Below are 19,612 nucleotides of genomic sequence, written 5' to 3'. Positions count from 1 at the left end.
GTAATCCACTAAAATAACAGATAATGCTGTTTGAAATGTTGCTTTTGTGTTTGGATTAAATTTCAGCAGCATCTCGAAGAAACAGCGTGCCGTTTTTTTTCGCACTTTCTTTGACTTTTCAGACTTTGTTGCGCTTTAATATCATGTAGAAACATGCTGACATAGTGATTGATGTATGACGTCATGAGTCCCTCCCCTCCAAATCCGATAACATGTGGTCACAGGAGACGCACATGTTAAACTAACATGTGATCGGATCACCCGAGACACACTCGCTCCAGAAATGCTCCAGAAATTAAGTGATAGAAGTTTTCTTATTAAACATACAGTACGTGATATACCATGGGCATCAATGCTCAAAACTTTTGAATACACACCAGGAAGACATCATTTTAACAATCACCCAGATTAATAGCACTGATAATATTTTAGTAAAATAATGAGCATCGAACTTTCAAGCATGTTTTACATGTTTGTTTGGTTATAAATGAACCTTTATACATGTATGTTTAGGAATATTTTGTATATCGTGGTGGTCCCAAAATTCCCTGGTCCCTCTAATTTATGTCTCATGTGCCCGGTCAGGTTACAGCCGTGAGTCTGTGCCTCTGAAGTCTTCCGGAAGGGAGGAGAAGGAACAACAACACACACAAGTGTCTATATTCAATCTGCTCAGAGTTTATTACAGCAAGCATAATATTTATACCTTTCATAGAACAAAGAACAACCAATAAAAAAGTGACAGCAAGGCTCGCATGCTCAAGGACAAGAAATTGTTGTTACCGGAATAGTACAGGAACAAAAATCATATACGACAGTCCTAGATATTTGTTACGTCTGTAACTGTGATATTTATCTCACGAAAAAGGAGTATGTGCTCGTTGGAGCACAGAACATTCCAAAAGAGGAAGAGATAAGAGAAACTAACAACATCTAGGAAGGTCATGGACGTGTGGTGTGCATCTGTGGTTAGCACACATACATACAAAGACAAAGATCCCATTTAGCCTTAACAGACTGTTGGGGCAAGTGCTGTTAGCGAGCACCTATGAAGGCCAGAACGGTACACGAGGGGGTGGGTGGCCAGCACCACACCCAACCACCTTTGTCTCCCCAGTGGCAATGTTTTACACACTGCACCAGGTACTCATTTTAGGCTGAGTTGACCTAGGGGAGGCCCAGGACCAGTTCAGATAATCGTCACTGGTGTTGGCCATGAGTGGGAATCGAACTCAGGTCGCCAGGTTCGTAGCGCAGCATGCTAACCACTACACACAATTTATATTTCTCACACGTGTTAATCTTGAGACAATCTATGGTCAGATGAAATCAAAATAGAGCTGTTTGGAAACAAAAACCAGAGGTGGATTCTGTTTAGACTCTAGGATTAGGACTTAGGATCTTTAATGTTGTGAGGCTGTTTTTCTTTCAAAGGCACTTCAAACTTGTTGGGATACTTGATATCGTGGACTTCAAGAACCAGCAGATATTCAATCAAACACCTGACTGGCTGGATCTTCCAGCAGGACACCGATCCAATTTACACCTCAAAATTAGCACAAAAATGGTTCACTGACCACAGAATCAAGGTTTGGTCATGGCCATCCCAGTCATCTGACATAAACCCCACAAAATACCTGTGGGATGAGTTGAAGAGAAGAGAGAACCCCAGAAACATGTGAACTTGGCAATAACTGTAAGAAAAAAAGGTTGCAGACATTCTGTCCTCAAACAAAGTCATGTAGACGTGACCTTCTGGATTTACTTCAAACCTTGTGGTTGACCAATATATTCGTTTTAAAATATTATAGAACATATTATGCAACTAAATTGACATTAAAATGTGTTATCAATTACCTCGTTCCATTAGCAGAATTCACACCATATTAGTAAAAGAAGATGTTTTAACCACTCGATGATTTATAGTAAAAAAAATAAATGCAGTAGATGATGTGTAATTTGTTATGTTTACATACTGCATTCATGGCACTAATGTGCTAACACGTTATGCGCGGTCATAAATAGCACCGATTACACTCTGTTATTGTCATTTGTGATGACACTGATCCTACCGTAAAGGTGGGAGTATAAAAGAGTGTTAATACAGACAAAAGAATGATGAGAGGCATCATTTTGGGCAGATGTGTGAATAGCTTTCAACTTCAGAAGAGACATGAATGAAATAGCATATCAAACAGAGTGAATGGGCACTTGCGTATATTTTATTAGTTTTGCAGACTAATTAAACAAACCAAAAAATGGCATGACATGTTCTTGTACAATCTCTGCGAACGATCGTACAGATGTAGGCTCTTGTTGACTGATCTTAGCTGACTGAACGCTGATGGTCTACGGTTGATAAATGACTGCTCGTACTATATTAGCCTTCATGACAATGTTTTCTTTACAGTGTTTTTATTGTGATACATTGTAGATGATTTTCAGAGTGCGTGTTTAAATGTGTGTGTGAGCTGGGAGCACAGACGTTTCAAAATAAGAGTCTTCGTAGTATTTTGAGTTTCATAATTAAAAGTCCCACATTATGCACAATCTTTTTTTTCTGGTTATTATTGGGATTTTGATTGTACAATTGTAGTGGGATTTTATTCATTTACTCATATTGCCTCTATATCTGTGTCCATTACAGTACAGAAAGAAAAAAAATTAACATTCAAATCGATTTATAAAACTATTGGCCAACTAATGGTTGATAACCCTTTTTCACCAGCTTAGTTATCGGTAAAATCCATCAGCGGTCGACCTCTACTGAACACTAAATGAGCATGACATATTGTGAAAAGAGTATCTAAAAACAACTTTGGTTAAAAACAATATTTGTCACTACAAGATGATATGCTTATTCTATAGAAGAACTTAAATTAAAAATATAACTTTCTTCTCCAAAACAATCATAAACCTTCTCATTCACCACACAGCGATACATAAATTCACCTCCCCTTAATTTCCCTTGTCAAACAAATGCAAACTTCATGTCAACTTACAATTTTTGCATATTACCCCACTTTTGGGGTTTATCTGGATTTCTCAATTTATTTGAATACGCTAGACCAGAAGACGAACTTCTCATTATTTCTTACAGTGATGAATCATGTGTTTCTTAAGAGAACTTGATGTGCTGAAACTCATCTCACATAAAGAGCAGTGGTACGGCTTCTCTCCAGTGTGCACTCTCTCATGTATTTTCAGGTATCCTGACTGACTGTATCTCTTTTCACAATGTGAACACTTGTACAGTTTTTCTCCAGTATGGATGCTTTGGTGATCCATCAAGCGGTAGGGTCTGTTAAAGGTTTTCCCACATTCAAAGCACATATGAACTTTTTCACGTTCACCTTTTAGTGGCTTTACTCCGGAGTGAATGAGCTTGTGAATTTGGAGATTGGTTGCCTGTGTAAAACTCTTTCCACACTGAAAACACATGAAAGGCTTCTCTCCAGTGTGAATCCTCATGTGATTCTTAAGCTGTTCTTCACGAGCGAATCTATTCTCACACAGATGGCATGTGAATGGCTTCTCTCCAGTGTGAATTTGTGTGTGCCTCTGAAGGTGCTTATTATGTGTAAAACTATTTCCACACTGAAGACATGTGAAAGGCCTCACACCAGTGTGAATTCTCATGTGAACATGAAGGTTCTCTTTATATGTAAAACTCTTTCCACACTGAAGGCATGTGAAAGGCTTCTCTCCAGTGTGAATTCTCATGTGACGCTTAAGGCTTTCCTTCCATGTGAAACTCTTTCCACACTGAAGGCAGGTTAAAGACTTTTTTTCTGGTTTCTGATCCTGATTTTTCTTCTCCACTTCATTCAGTTTTTGGCTTTCTTCTTCCACTTCCGTCAGGTCTAAAATGAACAGAGAATTTTTTCAAAAAAGAGTGACAAAGTCAACCACAATTTAATGGCAATCAACAAAAAAGGTGAAGTACAAAACAGCAGATGAAAATGAAAATCCAAATATAATATAGCAGTCTTTGGATAGATGAATGGATAGATACATTGTTTTTAGTATATAAGGAATCTAAAGAGTCATGTATTTATGACACATTTTTCAAAAGTTATGGCCAAAAACAGCCATTTGTTTTATTTATTGACCCATAACTTGTACCCTCAGATCACTGTCCTCATGAAGCATACCAACTTTCGATTCAATAGGACAAAGCATTGCCGAGATATAGCTTCACTTCCTGTTTGGCATCTTCGCTGCTGAATTTGTTAATGCATAAAATAAAAATTTGGTTTATCAAAAAGCTTTTGATAACTTTTTGCCAGTAATGTCTCATGGTGCTGATAAAAATTTGGGAAAGATCAGATGAAGGCTGTGGGACAAGTTTGCAAAATTACAGTATGTTTTTGTCAAATTTCAAGATGGCTGACAAAAACACGGTAGACAGGAGTGATAGTTGAGTTAGAAGTTAATTAGGAGACAAATCAGGGGATATATGGTTTACGTCTGTAGGCAATATGGTTTAAAAGTTATACGCAGTTAAAAACACAATTTTTAAGATGCGGACTACCACACCTGGAGTCTCGAGTTCGAATCCAGTGTGTGCTGAGTGACTCCAGCCAGGTCTCCTAAACAACCAAATTGGCCTGGTTGCTAGGGAGAGTAGATTCACATGGGGTAACCTCCTCGTGGTCGCTATAATGTGGTTCTTGCTCTCGGTGGGGCACGTGGCGAGTTGTGCATGGTAACGCACTCAACGAGTCACTGATTGACGGCCTTAGATGTGGAGACAACTGAGATTCGTCCTCCGCTACCCAGATTGAGGCGAGTCACTACTCCACCAGGAGGACCTAGAGTGCATTGGTAAGTGGGCATTCCAAATTGCGGAGAAAAGAGGGGAGAAAATGGTTGTTCTCTTTCAAGTCAGTCACTCAATACGTCAGTGAACTGATGCTAGGGGTCGCTCCAGAGTCCCAATCTCCCTGAATGGTTTTCCATCATGCCAATTTCATTGGCAAATGTCGTTCGAAGTCCCACCTCCCATGCTCAGCGTGCATATATAAGGCAGGCCCAACGACAGCCTCAGAACTTCTCATTCAGAGGGCTAGACAATATAGATTTATTCAATAAAAATGGGGCAGCTATTTGGCCTTTTTTGGAGGACTCTCATGGAGAGAGATGTGTAATTTTAAATGCGTGTATGATTATTATTATAATTTTTCTTTTTTGTGTGTGTATACTCAAGTGTGACCACAGTGATATCTGTTGAGGGTCAGGGTCATGTTGGAGATTGGGAGGGGGAAAGGGGAAAATGGGGGTTAAATGTTGATTCTGTGAATATATGTTTTGCTTTTCTGTGTTGTGTGAATCAATAAAAAGGGTTAATCAGAAAAAGAGTGGCCTCTTAGAAAAGTCTAAGAACATAGTCAAAACATTAAAAAATTTTGGTCAGAACAAATCACTTACAAGTTTTTGTTTATCGCATTGCAGTTCAAATAGTGACAATATTCTAAATAATTGCTATATACATTTTTGTTGAAATTGTGCAGCCCTAACACATTCATATGTGTGTGTGTTTAGAAATGTATTCAAAATTGTTCTTTCCTTCCTGTGACCAGGCACCCAAGACACGGAGCCTACAAGAGCTTTTTGATACACAACGCAGCACTTTTAACTCCACTGGGAACAGATATTTTGATTTTGTTTACATTCGTCCTCATAAATAAGATAGAAGACAGCAATAAGCAGAGAGATACTCCAAAAATAGGGTCAATTTTTTCCTGTAGGTGAGTCTAAATCCTGTGGTTTATTATTATTTATCATTAAGGCCTCTCGTGCACCAAATAAAGTTTGGTGGGAAACGTTCATTCGTGTAATTTATATACATATGTATTACTATAATTAACATTATTATGATTAAAACAAATAAACAGCAATAAATAAGAGCTTTCTGATGTTAGAACAGCTGTGCTGCATAGTCATGGTAACGTTTCAGGCGAAGAAAAAGTGGAAGTGACGCAAGTCTTTCATTACTCCCTTCATCAAAGATGTTCAAAATGGCCATAAATGAGACCGCTCTTAAAGGGGACCTATTATGCAAAATTCCCTTTTACATGGTGTTTGAACATAAATGTGTGTTGGCAGTGTGTACACACAACCACCCTCTAATGATAAAAATCCACCCAGTCCATTTTGTTTTAATCCCCATTAATGATCTCTCAGAACAAGCCATTCGCAAGTGACGTCACTTTGTACAGGCCCCTCCCACTACTGTTGACGGACATGTTTGTTTGTGTTTGTTGTTTCGTTATAGCGCATAGCAAATGTTGTAACAGTATTTGTGTGTGTTACTCATCCATCATTGCAAAACTGCTGAAAAAAGGAACTAAATAAAGAAAAGTATCAAATAATCATTCGGAATCTTCCTGGTTCATTCTCAAAGTTTTTACTTCTAACTGCAAATGCCACAGCCACCATTTGCATTGCTCAACATCGCCACTTGAGGTACCAAGCCACTGGAGAAAGACGGTTCAGTTTTATAATGTATAATTTCACTTTGGTTTTAAGTACAATATTTTTACTCTTGCTTTTTTTATATTATACTTGCCCAGGGACTACAACTGTAATTGTTAAACTGGAACAATTAGAGAACTGTGCATTGGCGTGCACTTTTCATGTCAATCTAATAAAGCAAAGTAATAGTTCAATCAGTATGTGTTTTTTTTTTTTATCTTTCTGCTGTAAATTAAAAATGTCATTTTATAGCATTTTCGTGCAAAAAGTATCAGTAGCTAAAAGTTCGGTTCATCCCTACTTGCCAAGGTTTACCAATAATGCCACGGCAAAACAGAGTTTCAAGGTATAATAGGCAAGTAATTTGTTTTTGCTTTCAACCACAGTGAAACCAATTGTGATTAATAATGGAAAAAAAGTCTACGTCAGGGGTTGGCAACCTTTTTGACATGGAGTGCCCTTTTTGGTGAATCGCACCTGCAAAATCCTAAAACTTTATTTCCAGGTTTAATTCATATTTTGCCATGCGTGTTTTTTCAATACCACAATATTGGTTTGTGGAGAGCAGGGCGGACTGAGCGGCGACTGTATCTCGCCCAGCTGTGGTTGACTACAGCATTAACGGTCGAGAGATAAAGCCACAGTGAGAGCTTCAGTCGAGGAGATACCCAGGGAGAGAGAGAGCTACAACAAAGCTGTATGTGTGTTGAGATGGAAAGCCAACAGAGTTTTTGTAGTGAAGCTGAAAAGCCTATCTTATGTGTACCGCTGAAAAGTGGAACAATACATGTCTGCATCTTTCTCAAGTCGGCTCCAGCATCCTCCTTTTCCAAGAACTTCCTTACAGGGTACATGTTTTCTCTTTTAATCGTTTAATGTAATTTTGAGTGTGTGTGGTTTAAGGAGGATGTACCTGTATACTGGGTTGGAAATCTCAAGGATTAATAATGGCGTTTTCACGTGGTGTTCTGAAAGCAATTAGAAACAAATGAAACACGGAGTGTAGGCTGTCATCCATGCAGCCTGACCGAAGCAAATCGGGTGCATTTACTGGCGCGATTAACCGATAACACTGCCGTCTTATGATGCACAAATGGCTTGCATGCGCCGCACGAGTCTGTTGGGTATACTGCAATCTCGTCACATTTTAACTTTTTGTTTAGCCTCCCATTCAGCTCAAGAAAACACACTGCACGATCACGAGGAAGGATTACATCAATATGTAGATTAGAATGCAGGTGCGGAATTTCAGTTAAGTAGTCTACACCTCTCTCGCTGTTGCTGGCGTGCCAGTGATAACCCCTCTGCATGCCAACGCTGGCACGTGTGCTATAGGATGCTGACCGCTGCTCTATGTAGTCAATTGTAATTATCTCTTTTCTTGAACTAGTGAAAACATCTGCAGCCCATAGTAACATTAAAGGGATAGTTCACCCAAGAATGAAAATTCTCTTCATTTACTCACCCTCATGTTATACCAGATGTGTTTGACTTACTTTCTTCTGCTGAACACAAATTAAGATATTTAGAATATCTCACCTCTATAGGTCCTCACAATGCAAGTAGAAGGTGATCAGCACTTTAAAGCTCCAAAAAGCACAGACAATCCATAGTAAAATTAAATCATATTAAATCACTGGAAAGTGGATAAATGAATGTCTTCTAAAGCGATACGGTCACTTTGGATGAGAAACATTTAATCTTTTCACTATGATTGTTTCATTCCGGTCGCTCTCCAGTGCGCTTCCACGAGGTGAATCAGTTTACGGCCTCTCGTGTGACGGAAATGCGCTTGAATGTTCAAATGAAAGCAAAAAAAAAAAAAAGTTTGTGAACAGTGCTCCGTTGTAAACAAATCGAGCTACACTTCCAGTTGTATTGTATCAGTTCTTGCATGAACTTGCCAAGACGCTTGCATCGATTAAATTGGATTTATCCGCTTACATTGGATAATAGCATCTGCCAAATGAATAAATGCATCACGCAAGAGGCTGTGAATTGATTCCCCTTGTGGGAATCAATTCCCACAAGGAGAGCTGGAGAGCGACCGGAAGTAAACAATCACAGTGAAAATGATTAAAATATAGATCTTTTCTCACCCAAAGTGATTGTATTGCTTTAGAAGACATTCATTTAACCACTGCAGTCATATGGATTACTTTTATTATGATTAACTTTTTGTAACTTGAGCAGCTGAAATATTCTTCTAAAAATATTTTATTCTTGTGCAAGCTATCCCTTTAATGTTACAAAAATGGTAGAATATGAACGTAAAGAAAACTTAAGAATATGAGCGAAAGATGCTTCTCGCAAAGTCACCACTCTTTGGAAGCTCCTGGATTGGTAGGCGAATGGGTGTTGCTTCAATGCTGTCCAGCAGCAGGAGTCAGAACACATCAGGATGGATTAGCATTCACTTCTCCAAAGCGATGATGGCACATGCATTTTTGAATACCTCCATGTGTGGTTTCTGTGATCTGTTCATGGAACCATTTGGACCCTGTTTACACCTGTGTTTATTTAGCACTGACCACACTGATCAGATGACCTGAAACACATCTTAATTCCAGGTGTAAACGGGGTCTGAGATATTCAAATCACACATCAGCAGTCATTAATAAGTAATCAAGAATGAACACAAACCTATTTGTTCCTCATTTTCTTCATTTTTCTTTTTGAGTGGTTCTGGATAACCCATGTCCTCTTTAATAAAATCCATCTTTGCAGTAGTATGTCAGAAATTGTTGACACACTTGTAGTTTGTCCTGCTCTTCTGGAAACTCTTCTTCAATTCAAAGATGACAGGAATATTCAGAGCATTTATTGCTGAATTGATTTGGGATTCACAATCACTGTGTGGTAGTGATGACCAGACCTGCCAACATTCAAAATAAATGTCAAAAAAATAAACTAAACATCATGTAAGGAATATTTGGAATATCGTGGTGGTCCCTCTAATTTATGTCTCATGTGCCCGGTCAGGTTACAGCAGTGAGTCTGTGCCTCTGAATTCTTCCGGAAAGGAGGATAAAGAACATCAACTCGTGTATATATTCAATCTGCTTAGAGTTTATTAAAGTAAGCATAAAATGTACCTTTCATAGAGCAGCCAATAGTAGAGTGACAGCAAGGCTCGCATGCTCAAGGAGAAGAAACGGTTGATACCAGAATAGTACAGGAACAAAACCATATAAGGCAGTTCTAGATATTTGTTACGTCTATAACTGTGATATTTAGCTCCCGAAAAGGAGTACGTGTTCGTTGGAGAACAGAACATTCCAAAAAAGGAAGAGATAAGAGGAACTAAAAGTCATGCACTCTTCGAGCCTGTGGTGTGGAGTTAAATGTCAAACAGCATTTACAATTTATATTTCTCACACATCTTTATCTAACAACGTTTTTATATTACATTTCAGAACATACTTTGACAGCTCCCTTATTACCTAAAGGTAAAGATATAAAAAATAGCTCATAATTAAATGTAAAAAAACAAGGACATTATCCTTAACCAACGCTTAGCACAAACTCATTTACGAGAGGTCAACTATCAGCACTTCACGAAATTATTTAAATAACATTATCATGCTGTTGGAGCACATCTTTGAACGTTTTGCGTACCTGAAACGGCACAGACAGACGAATGGCGGCGCAGATTTGTGACGTCAAAACAACGCACAACGGCACGTGGATTCAAAATAAAAGTATGTATATTTTGATAAGTCACTCGTGATTTGTATCCTTTTTTTTTTTTGGCAATAAAGATGACTTTAAAAAAAGTGCTTGATGATGGAATAAATTTTATTTTATTGATTGAAATTCCTTTTTACAGATAAAAAATATGCAGCATATATAATGCAACAAGTGAGAAATGCAGAACAGAAACAAGGTAAGGCATTTTTTTAACCATAATAACATTTCAAATGATCATGGGGATTTTTTATTATTTTTTATTGTGTTCTCTTTGGCAGATCAGAATCAGAATCAGAAAAAACTTTATTGCCAAGTACGTTTTTTACGCAAGGGATTTGTTGTGGTGTTGTAGGTGTGTTACTATCATTGGCGGTCTTAACATAGAGGCATAGGTAGGCGGCTGCTTGGGGCCCCCTACCAGCGGTCGAAGTAGGGGGGCCCCCAACCAACCTAAAACAAATAATAAGAAATAATCAAATAAAAGGCCCCTTATCATCATGAACACTTCAAAAGCATAGTACATTTTATTAACATTCTTAAGAAATACGTTGAAACGTTGAAGTACTGGTTAAAATGTCCAGTTCATGGTTATCTGTCCCTACACATACACCCCCTATTTTCACAATGAAATGGACTAGTCCGTAACGGTGCGCGCCACGAAAGATAAACACACAGTGACAGGAGGACAGGGATGTACACAAACAGAGACAAAACAAGACGAGTCTAAACGCGAAAATGAAAAGAAGTTACCCAAGCGGCTCAATTAAAAGAAAAAAGCGAAAAGACGCTGATAAGTATTTGGCAACGCTGCCAAAGATGACACACTTTTTTACGGCTAACGTTACTGATACAGACAGGAATAAAAACGTCCAACGAGTTGAACATGCCGCTACAGCAGCAGCTAGCTGTGAAGTGGTGCTAGGTGAGGATAACGTCAACCAAGAAATTGAAGAGGACATCGCGTTGTTGCCGCCCGCCGTCACCAACAGTGTTATCGAGGTTGACACTGAGGAAGAGTTGTCCAGTGATGGCCAATGAAGGTTTGAACTTTCAGACACACACACAGACATCAAGATTCAGCATAATGAATCATTATCAACAACTGTGATGATATAAGTGCAGTGCATGATGGGAGCCATCAATCAAAACTCATCAATATCTCCCAGCATACATTGCAGCATGAATAAATTATGCTGAATTGCCTAAAGGTGATGATACACAGGGCAACTTTTTGAGCAATGTTGCTTGGGCACTTTCCCATTGAAAATGGGCAATACATTTCTATCTGGATATTTTAGATCGGTCGTAGGCCCTGTGTCTCATCTGGTTGCCTGTTGACGGCAACATTGCCCAGCAACATTGCTCAAAAGGTTGCCCTGTGTATAATCACCTTTAGTATTTTCTTTTATTATTATTATTATCTGCTTTTATTTTTGCTTTGTTATTGTTGAAACTTTTTAGTAGCTTGTTTTATGATGTTCAGAGTTGTATCTGATTATTTTGTTGATTGTCACCATTGTTGAGATTCATATGCTGATTCTTGATGTCTGTGTTGGTCTACATCATACTGTAGTGCAAAACCGTTATTGTACACCATGTGTTTTTAAAATTCTTCAGATTACCTGTTTGTCACTGCTAGCTCGCATGCGGTAGGTTCACAGAGCTTTGATACTCAAAAACGTGAAATATTAATTCGTATTAAGCATTCCTCACTGTAGATCAGTGAATCAGGCCACTACATAATGATTATGTCATCATCAATAAATAGCCAACAACACCTGATCACATTTTCTCTCGGATTTTCATGCCATAACGAATGTGTTTTATAATCAGCCAGAGAAAATCTTTTTGTAAATCTCACTGTTATTTTTTACTTTTTTTTTTTTTACAGTGTAGTAATAGCCCAAGCCCTAGCTGTGCGAATCCTGCTGCCACCGACCAAAGAACTGTAGGCTTGCTACGGGCCGTAGATTAGCTTTACCTGCCTATCCACCATTCAGTCTGTAAATTTTATTGGCGGGGGGGGGCATACATACATACATACCTTCGCCTTGGGCCCCCAATTTGCTAAATCCGCCACTGGTTACTATACTACCCACTGTCCATCATCTCTGTCTCAGTGTCCCCCTCCTGTTACTACTCTGTCTCAGTGTCCCCCTCCACATCCAGGATCTCTGTCTCAGTGTCCCCCTCCACGTCCAGCAGCTCTGTCTCAGTGTCCCCCTCCACGTCCAGCATCTCTGTCTTAGTGTCCCCCTTCTGTTACTACTCTGTCTCAGTGTCCCCCTCCACATCCAGCATCTCTGTCTCAGTGTCCCCCTCCACGTCCAGCAGCTCTGTCTCAGTGTCCCCCTCCACATCCAGCATCTCTGTCACAGTGTCCCCCTCCTGTTACTACTCTGTCTCAGTGTCCCTCTCCTGTTACTACTCTGTCTCAGTGTCCCAATCCAGTGATTACTCATCCAGCATCCCTTGTCGAGTGCCCTGTTGAAATAAGGAAAATAAATCTCACACAACAATCCTCACAAACACAAAATCTTCAATCCCCTTCCATGCAGTCAGAATGTCAAGAAACCCAACAAGGTATGCACAGTTTCAAAATATCCAATATATATATATATATATATATATATATATACATATATATAAGTTTATCTCTCACAATTATAAACTGCTGTTTTCATAGAATTCACACACAGGTCCACACTGCTGCTGCTTGACCTCACACAAATGTATCTGCATTTGTACTATAGAAATAAAATTGCATTCTACAAAAAGCTTGAGCAAGTTTTCAAAGAAAAAGGTTACAACATCAGCAATGAAAAATTGATAACATGATAACTACCTACAAAAGGTCTAAAGACCGGTGTCGGTCAACAGGAGAGGGAAAAGTTACATGGGAGTATTACAATGTTGGTGTGCTTTTTGTATCGAAATTACTGCAGAATCACTGGGTTTATATTTAACATAATTTCTAAAGCATCTCTATTTACATTGTTTTACATGTTTTCTCAAAGCAAATGGAAGACTTATTTGGGAAATGTGGAGTTGGGAGTGCACCATCAGGCACAATGTGCTCAACTCCTCCCAAGAACAGCCTCTCCCAGATGAGCAACCAGGCCCCTCCACTGCTATACCCTCCACAGAAATACACAGAAGGAGACAAACAAGATCCACGTTCTGTGAAATTTTTGAAGCGCATTCAGAGAGGAGAACAGCTGCTCTGAGTCACTAGTGCGGCCTGACTTAGAGCGCCGAAGAAGGCTTAAAGAGAGGCGGAGAAGGGTGTTTGAAAAAAAATCTCTTACCTGCCTTGGAGAAATAATTGAACAACTCAAAAAAATCAGTAAATCCCAAGAAATGATAATCGATTTTCAATCGAAGTTTAACTATATAGTCAATTCCCATGTGTATCGCATCATTTTTATTGCTCATCAAATCATTATTACAGAGATAACAACACAAAACATTCCTCCCTAGACAGGGGACAGTGGTTGACTGGCAGAATACTATGTCAGTAATTTGATATTAAGTGCTTAATATCATCCTGTACAATCCCATCCACCAGCTCACAAAACAGTAAAATAAAAAAGCTTTGTTCTTAAGATAAGTTTAAGGCAAGTGTTGAAGGTAGAACAAGTCAATGTGCTGTTCACAGGCTGCCACAGATTGCATCTCTATGATGTGATGTATTATTGTGAATGTGGGCTTCTGGTGGGTATGGGTCATCCTCCATATCATTTGCCTGCAGATCCTCCTCAATGTGGTCATTGGATTTCAGGCAGATTTTATGAAGAATGCAACAGGCTGTGACTGCGGAAGAAATGTTCTTCACTTTTTTCATGTGCAGACATCTGAATCTCCTGAATTTTGATTTTAAAATTCCAAATGCATGCTCAATGACTACACGAGCAGAATTCAGTTTCCTATTGAACCATCTCTGCCTGACAGTCAAGTGGCCATTGTCTCTGTATGGCTTCATTAGCTGAAGCAAAAGAGGGTATGCAAAATCTCCAATTATATGCATACCCTCAGGAACCAGGGAATGTGGATCTTCCTCAAGAAGTCGGCCTACCTCTGACAAACGAAATGCCCTTGAATCATGCCAGCTACCAGGTTGACCCACACTGACATGACAGAACTGCCGCTGACTGTCACAGAATCCTGTAAGTATAACAGAATAGAACTGTTTCCTATTGATATAGGCCACAGGATTCTCACAGTGTGGTTTTACCATTGGAATGTGGCATCCATCAACTGCACAGACAGTTTTAGGAAACCCAGCTGTTTCGAATTCTAACTGGGATATATGCAGGGCTTGTCCTCTGGGCCAGGAGATGTAATGTGACAAATGCGTTATTACAAGAGAACAGAAATCATGCAGGTGTGTTGAAACTGTAGATTTGGTTATGTTAAATCTGTCTGCCACACCTCTATAAGACTCTTGGTTGGAAAGAGTCCATAGAGAGGCAAGTATACTGTTTGTCAGCGGCACCTTAGTCTGCTGTGTATTCATGTAGAAAGGACCAAGTGTATTTATAAGATCCTGCATTAGGAAGAGAAAAAATAGTTATCATATATATAAACATGGACACATGAATACATCTCACATATGACAGCACAAGAGCTGAAACTACCCAGGGCTTAAGCCAAAAATGTAATGACTGTATATTTTCACAAACTATGTCCCCTTAGTACATTTCTGTGTTTTTCTTTGTTATTGACAATTTTATGTATTTTCATAGCATGATATTCTATCCTCCTATTTTATTTAGTTCTATGTATATGCTGTTTTTTGTTTGCTAGGGGGAAAAAACAAAATGGTCAAGCTAAAATTTATTTCAAATTTGATAATGGAAAAAAAAAATTTTTTTACACTGTACAGCATATTCCTAACAGGATGTATTGCTTGCGTCTCACACCATGTAGGCCTACATACCTCCACATGCCCTCTAGAAAGTCTGAAATGACTTTGAAACTCAGAAGGACTGTACAAATGGACCACATTCTCAACAAAGTGAGGAATTTTAGGGACATTCCTAGGAGAGAGAAAACATTTTTATGACCTCTCCCTCTTTCTCAAAAGCAACTTGCTATTGGCTTCATTTACGTTTTAATAAAATACTTTAAACTTTTCTTTTATTTGGTGCTGAATTATCTGCAGTTCAGTCTGGGCTGTTTATTTTTTACACGACATAAGTTTCATTAGATGCAAGTTGCAACATACCACTCTAGACCAGATATATTTATATCCCTACCATTTACTGAATACGCCATTTTAAGTAATGAGCACTGTTCACCTTCGGTGATTCTCCTCATCATAACCATCTTCGTGTAAAAACAGTGGTATTTCAATTGCATCCACTTCGTCTGCGATAAAGAACGCGAACGCGATCTCTTCCATTGCTGACGTTTGCAGTCCACAACACAGCGAGATTCAGGAAGTGTCCGGCTTGCCTGCACTTTTTTCACTCCTCCCCTCACTGCAGCCGCCTACTCTCACCTACATTTCAGGCGAGGCAAGGCGCATCTCAAACAAGCCTAATAGTTGTGTGTTGGTAACCAGTTGGTCATTTTAATCTTAATTAATATTCTATGGGCGGACTTACAGTACCAATCTAATTTCTGTCCTCATTTGCCCAAAACTATTGTAGAGGCTTTTTCAAAATATACAAAAAATGGCCAACAAATATGTTTGCTAAAATATTTGTCAAAATACATTTACATATATACATTATATACAAATACATTTTTTGTGCATTTTTGAAAATATATTGATTGAGGTGAGTAAATGCACCACCACGAGGGGAATTGGGCATTCCAAATTGGAAGAAAAGGGAATAAAAAAGGAAAAATATCATTTGTTGTGGGCCCCCCCTGGAACTGTGGGCCCCAAGAATCATTACCAACTTTCACCCCACTAGCTACAGCCCTGAACCTAACCACAAAATCCAAATGGCTTGATTATCACGGAGACAAAGGACCAACCCTATGGCATTGCATTCATACTTAACTAAACTGAAGAACCACCGCAGATGTTCTGTCACCAAAATATGACAGAACTTGTTAGCATGAGACAATGCATTTTACATGCAGCTTTTAATCTAATTTAGGAGGAAAATCAAACTTGTTATTAAAACAGTGTTAGGAATATTTTGGATCTAGTCGCGATCTCCAATTCCCTGGTCCCGTTTGTCTATGTTCGTGCCCATTGATGTGCAGCCGTGAGTTTGAGTCTCTGTAGACTTCACGAAGGAAGTAGAAAAAACAACAACACACAGTTGGTCCGTATTTAATCTACTCAATGTTTATTAGAGCAAGCATGTCATTTATATTTTTCATGAGACAATAAGCAGCCAATAAGAAAGTGGTAACAAGGCCTTGGGTCAAGGGGGAGAAAATGGGTGTACAGGAAAGAGGCCATATACAGATGTTCCAGCCGTGATGACTTACGGTTGACCTTGTGGACCATGCAGAACAGCATGTACAATTTCATATTTCTCACAACCCCTCCTTTGATCATAAAATGATCACAATCATATCAAAAGTTGTACCATGCTAAAACCTTTACCATGGGAGCTTTAAACCCTTGTATCTTCTTCATTCATTCTTAGGGGTCGATAAGCAACTTGAGGTGGTCTTACCACTAAGCTAAGAGAGCTGGAAATCATTTGTTTGATTAAAGCCATAAAACAAGGCTATAAGCAGGCGATGATGAAAAATACAAGCAAAATGCTCTATGACCTCTAATGGCTATGACCATTAAGTAATGTTCCATTTTGTAAATGAATGTCCAGAAAAAGAACCTGAAAATAAATCAGCATCCCCATTGGCATGGTCTTGTGACCTCTTTACTATTTCAGAAATATTTCTTATACCTTGCTCTATGCATAAACGTAACTAAATCAAACCTGTTCATTTCTACCTAATTCATAACATTTGCTACGCCAATGGGGCAAAGAATGATTGAAAAAACTTGTCCACTCTATTCCAGATTCTTTGGTCCTCCGGCATGTAGTTCGGCTGTGTCAGAGTGGAGGACGCCCTTTTTGTTTGTGTGTGGGTTGTTTAATCCACATGTTGAATTGTTCCCACATGTGGTGTTTCTTCTCAGGACCTAGGGCTCCTGTGTTATGCTAGCTACTGACGCTGCGTGTTCAGCTCCTCCAGTGGGGTCGCACTCAGCAGTTACCTGTCGGTCCCTCCTCTGGTGCTGGCTTAACTCGGGACGCGTGGATCCACTGTTGCTGGAGGTCAGTCAGGACTGCTGTTCGGGTCACGGCTATGACCGGTACCGGGGCTCCCCAGCTTTGGTTGGTTTCAACCTGAGGACGAGGACCGTTCAATGTTTTTCACTAAGGAGTCCACGTATTCCTCGATCACCAACTCCGTGTCACCTGGTGAGATGTGTGCACAATGAGCGGAACAATACGCTCTGCATCTTGCACCATCAATGCTGCAGCAGCCACTGCTTGCAGACATGCAGGGAGGCCTTTGGCGACCGAATCAAGGGTCTTTGAGAGGTACACAACTGGTCTGTAGGTGCCGCCATGGGATTGTGCAAGGATCGCTGCTGCTGTACCTGCCGCCTCGTACACGTAAAGGTGGAATGTTTCACCACAGTTGGGTAAGCTTAGGGCTGGTTGGGAGCTAATGCTGCTCCAGAGATACTTAAAAGCCATGTCCATCTCTCAGCTGTCCATATAATGGGTTCTTCGGCCCCTGAGAGTGTGGTTTCTCCCTGAATCTTGTCTTACAGAGAGCAGTTCGGCACCCAGCCACCTTTTGCAGTTCGTGACCGAGATAGTCAACTTTCAGTTTCCCATTGCAGTTTCTCTTTGGATGCTTTTAAGCCAGCCTGTGCCAGAACATTGCAGACAATAGTTGAGGCAGCTGTGCAGGATGCAGCATCAGGGCCGAAAACTAGAATGTCGTCTGCATATTGTAGCAAACAAGTCTGTGGTGGAAGCTTTGTGTCTTTCAGCGAGGCATGCACTACAGCGGAGAATACAGCAGGCGAGTCTCGGAAACCCTGTTGCAGGTGGCACCAAGTGTACTATTGGCCCCCGTATGTGAATGCGAACAGAGGCTGTGCGGCATGAGATACTGGTACACTTCCTCCTTTTCCTTGGATAGTGGGTATTGTTTTGCAGTATAACGACATGTCAGAGCACAGTTTTGCAACATATCTGGTCTGATATCATTGAGGACTGCCTCGTCTTTTTTAACGGCCCATAGTGCCTGGTTGACATTTGGCAGTTCTGTTTTTGCTGCTGAGGATTCAGCAGACGTGAAACTGCAGACATCACCACATCCTGTATACACAGACTGGGAATATACTGATGGGAACAGCAATTGGAGAGAGTTAGAGTCAAATGTTATCTTAGCCCCAATTTTATGCACCAGATCACGACCTAATAAGCAGAATGGAGATTCTGGTAAAATGTATATCTTGTCTATATGCTGCCATACTCTGCAGGAATGTGAGGAGGTCTTTAAAAAGCGTCATTGTCTCCCCATGCCTAGTCTATGTGGTTCATTTAAAGTCTTTACTTGACCTAGTTCTTCCTTCCTCTATTTGTGGCTGATCAAATGTTGTATCCAACAAAGGCACTTTATCAATTAATATCATTTCAGTTATTTCTGGAGGTAAGGTTTTGGACAGTATGAATCTATAATCACATCCAGTCAATTGACTGTGTTGTAAGTTTCTTTAAAACATTCACGTATTGTAGAAGATATTTAACTGTGTCAGTTAAGTTCTTGCTTGTGCCTCTGTCATAGTTAGTGGAACGATTATTACAGTTAACATTTTCATCAGTGGTATGCAGTATTAAACATAATTACAATAGGAATTTTATGATCGTAATCAAAATGTTATGGTCATGTACAGTATTATTATGCCTATGTTATAATAGTGTTAATTCAAAAGTAATTCAACTTCTGTAATTTGATGGCTGAGTCACAATCGATGGTATTTTTCCCCTCTGAAATTGTAATGGGTCAGTGGGTGTTTATTCCTTTCAGACCGTCCTTTTATCATGTTCTTCATTGCGTATTGGCATTGTGTTGAAAACCAGGGGCCCTCTGACCTGCAACCATGCCAATAGCATTTTTTGATTCTATTTATCTAATTGAAATGTTAATACTTGAGTGCAAAGTTGTACTTGCATTTTATATATTTGAACCATCGAGGTGTGACTGTAACCATACACATATCCCATGTTTGTATCAGAGCTTAAATATATATATTATAATCTAAAAATGTCACAACTTATCAGATTTGCAAACACGGATAAAATAAGGTATAACCTTCTATGGTATGGTTCTGTATTTATATTTCTGAACATTTTTATACTTTTCTCTTAACCAAGGAAATTCCTTTTCAAAGTTTCACCAGACAGCTTTCATTCCCAACATTCATTCAAAACATAAAAGATGATCT

The 19,612-nt window shown here is 39.4% G+C and overlaps 2 protein-coding genes across 4 annotated transcripts in view; one reads left to right on the top strand and one right to left on the bottom strand.

Annotated features, from left to right (window-relative positions):
- The window catches only part of LOC127644572 (gastrula zinc finger protein XlCGF7.1-like), a 224,837-nt gene that overhangs the window by 145,556 nt on the left and 59,669 nt on the right, over positions 1-19,612 (top strand). The window lies entirely within an intron of this gene.
- Positions 675-10,136, bottom strand: LOC127644570 (gastrula zinc finger protein xLCGF3.1-like). Of its 3 annotated transcripts, none has more exons than XM_052127802.1 (3): positions 10,096-10,136; positions 9,121-9,352; positions 675-3,863 (listed from the first exon to the last, which is right to left on the bottom strand). In XM_052127802.1, exons 2-3 carry the CDS (start codon positions 9,194-9,196, stop codon positions 3,088-3,090), a joined length of 852 nt encoding a protein of 283 aa, XP_051983762.1. In that variant the 5' UTR covers positions 9,197-9,352; positions 10,096-10,136; the 3' UTR covers positions 675-3,087. The 3 variants fall into 3 exon arrangements, with proteins under 3 accessions (XP_051983762.1, XP_051983761.1, XP_051983760.1); XM_052127801.1 differs by lacking the exon at positions 10,096-10,136 and adding an exon at positions 9,573-10,086; XM_052127800.1 differs by lacking the exon at positions 10,096-10,136 and having other exon boundaries at positions 9,121-9,520.

This window comes from Xyrauchen texanus, chromosome 6 (assembly GCF_025860055.1).
Source record: "Xyrauchen texanus isolate HMW12.3.18 chromosome 6, RBS_HiC_50CHRs, whole genome shotgun sequence".
NCBI lineage: Eukaryota > Metazoa > Chordata > Actinopteri > Cypriniformes > Catostomidae > Xyrauchen > Xyrauchen texanus.
This window is presented reverse-complemented; position numbering and strand designations above follow the sequence as displayed.

Bases quoted from the DNA above. Each gene is read 5' to 3' on its own strand.
- LOC127644570 (XM_052127802.1), bottom strand. From the start codon at position 9,196: ATGGATTTTATTAAAGAGGACATGGGTTATCCAGAACCACTCAAAAAG. The intron at 3,864-9,120 runs GTTTGTGTTCAT...TGTTCATTTTAG, and splicing joins AGAAAATGAGGAACAAATAG to ACCTGACGGAAGTGGAAGAA.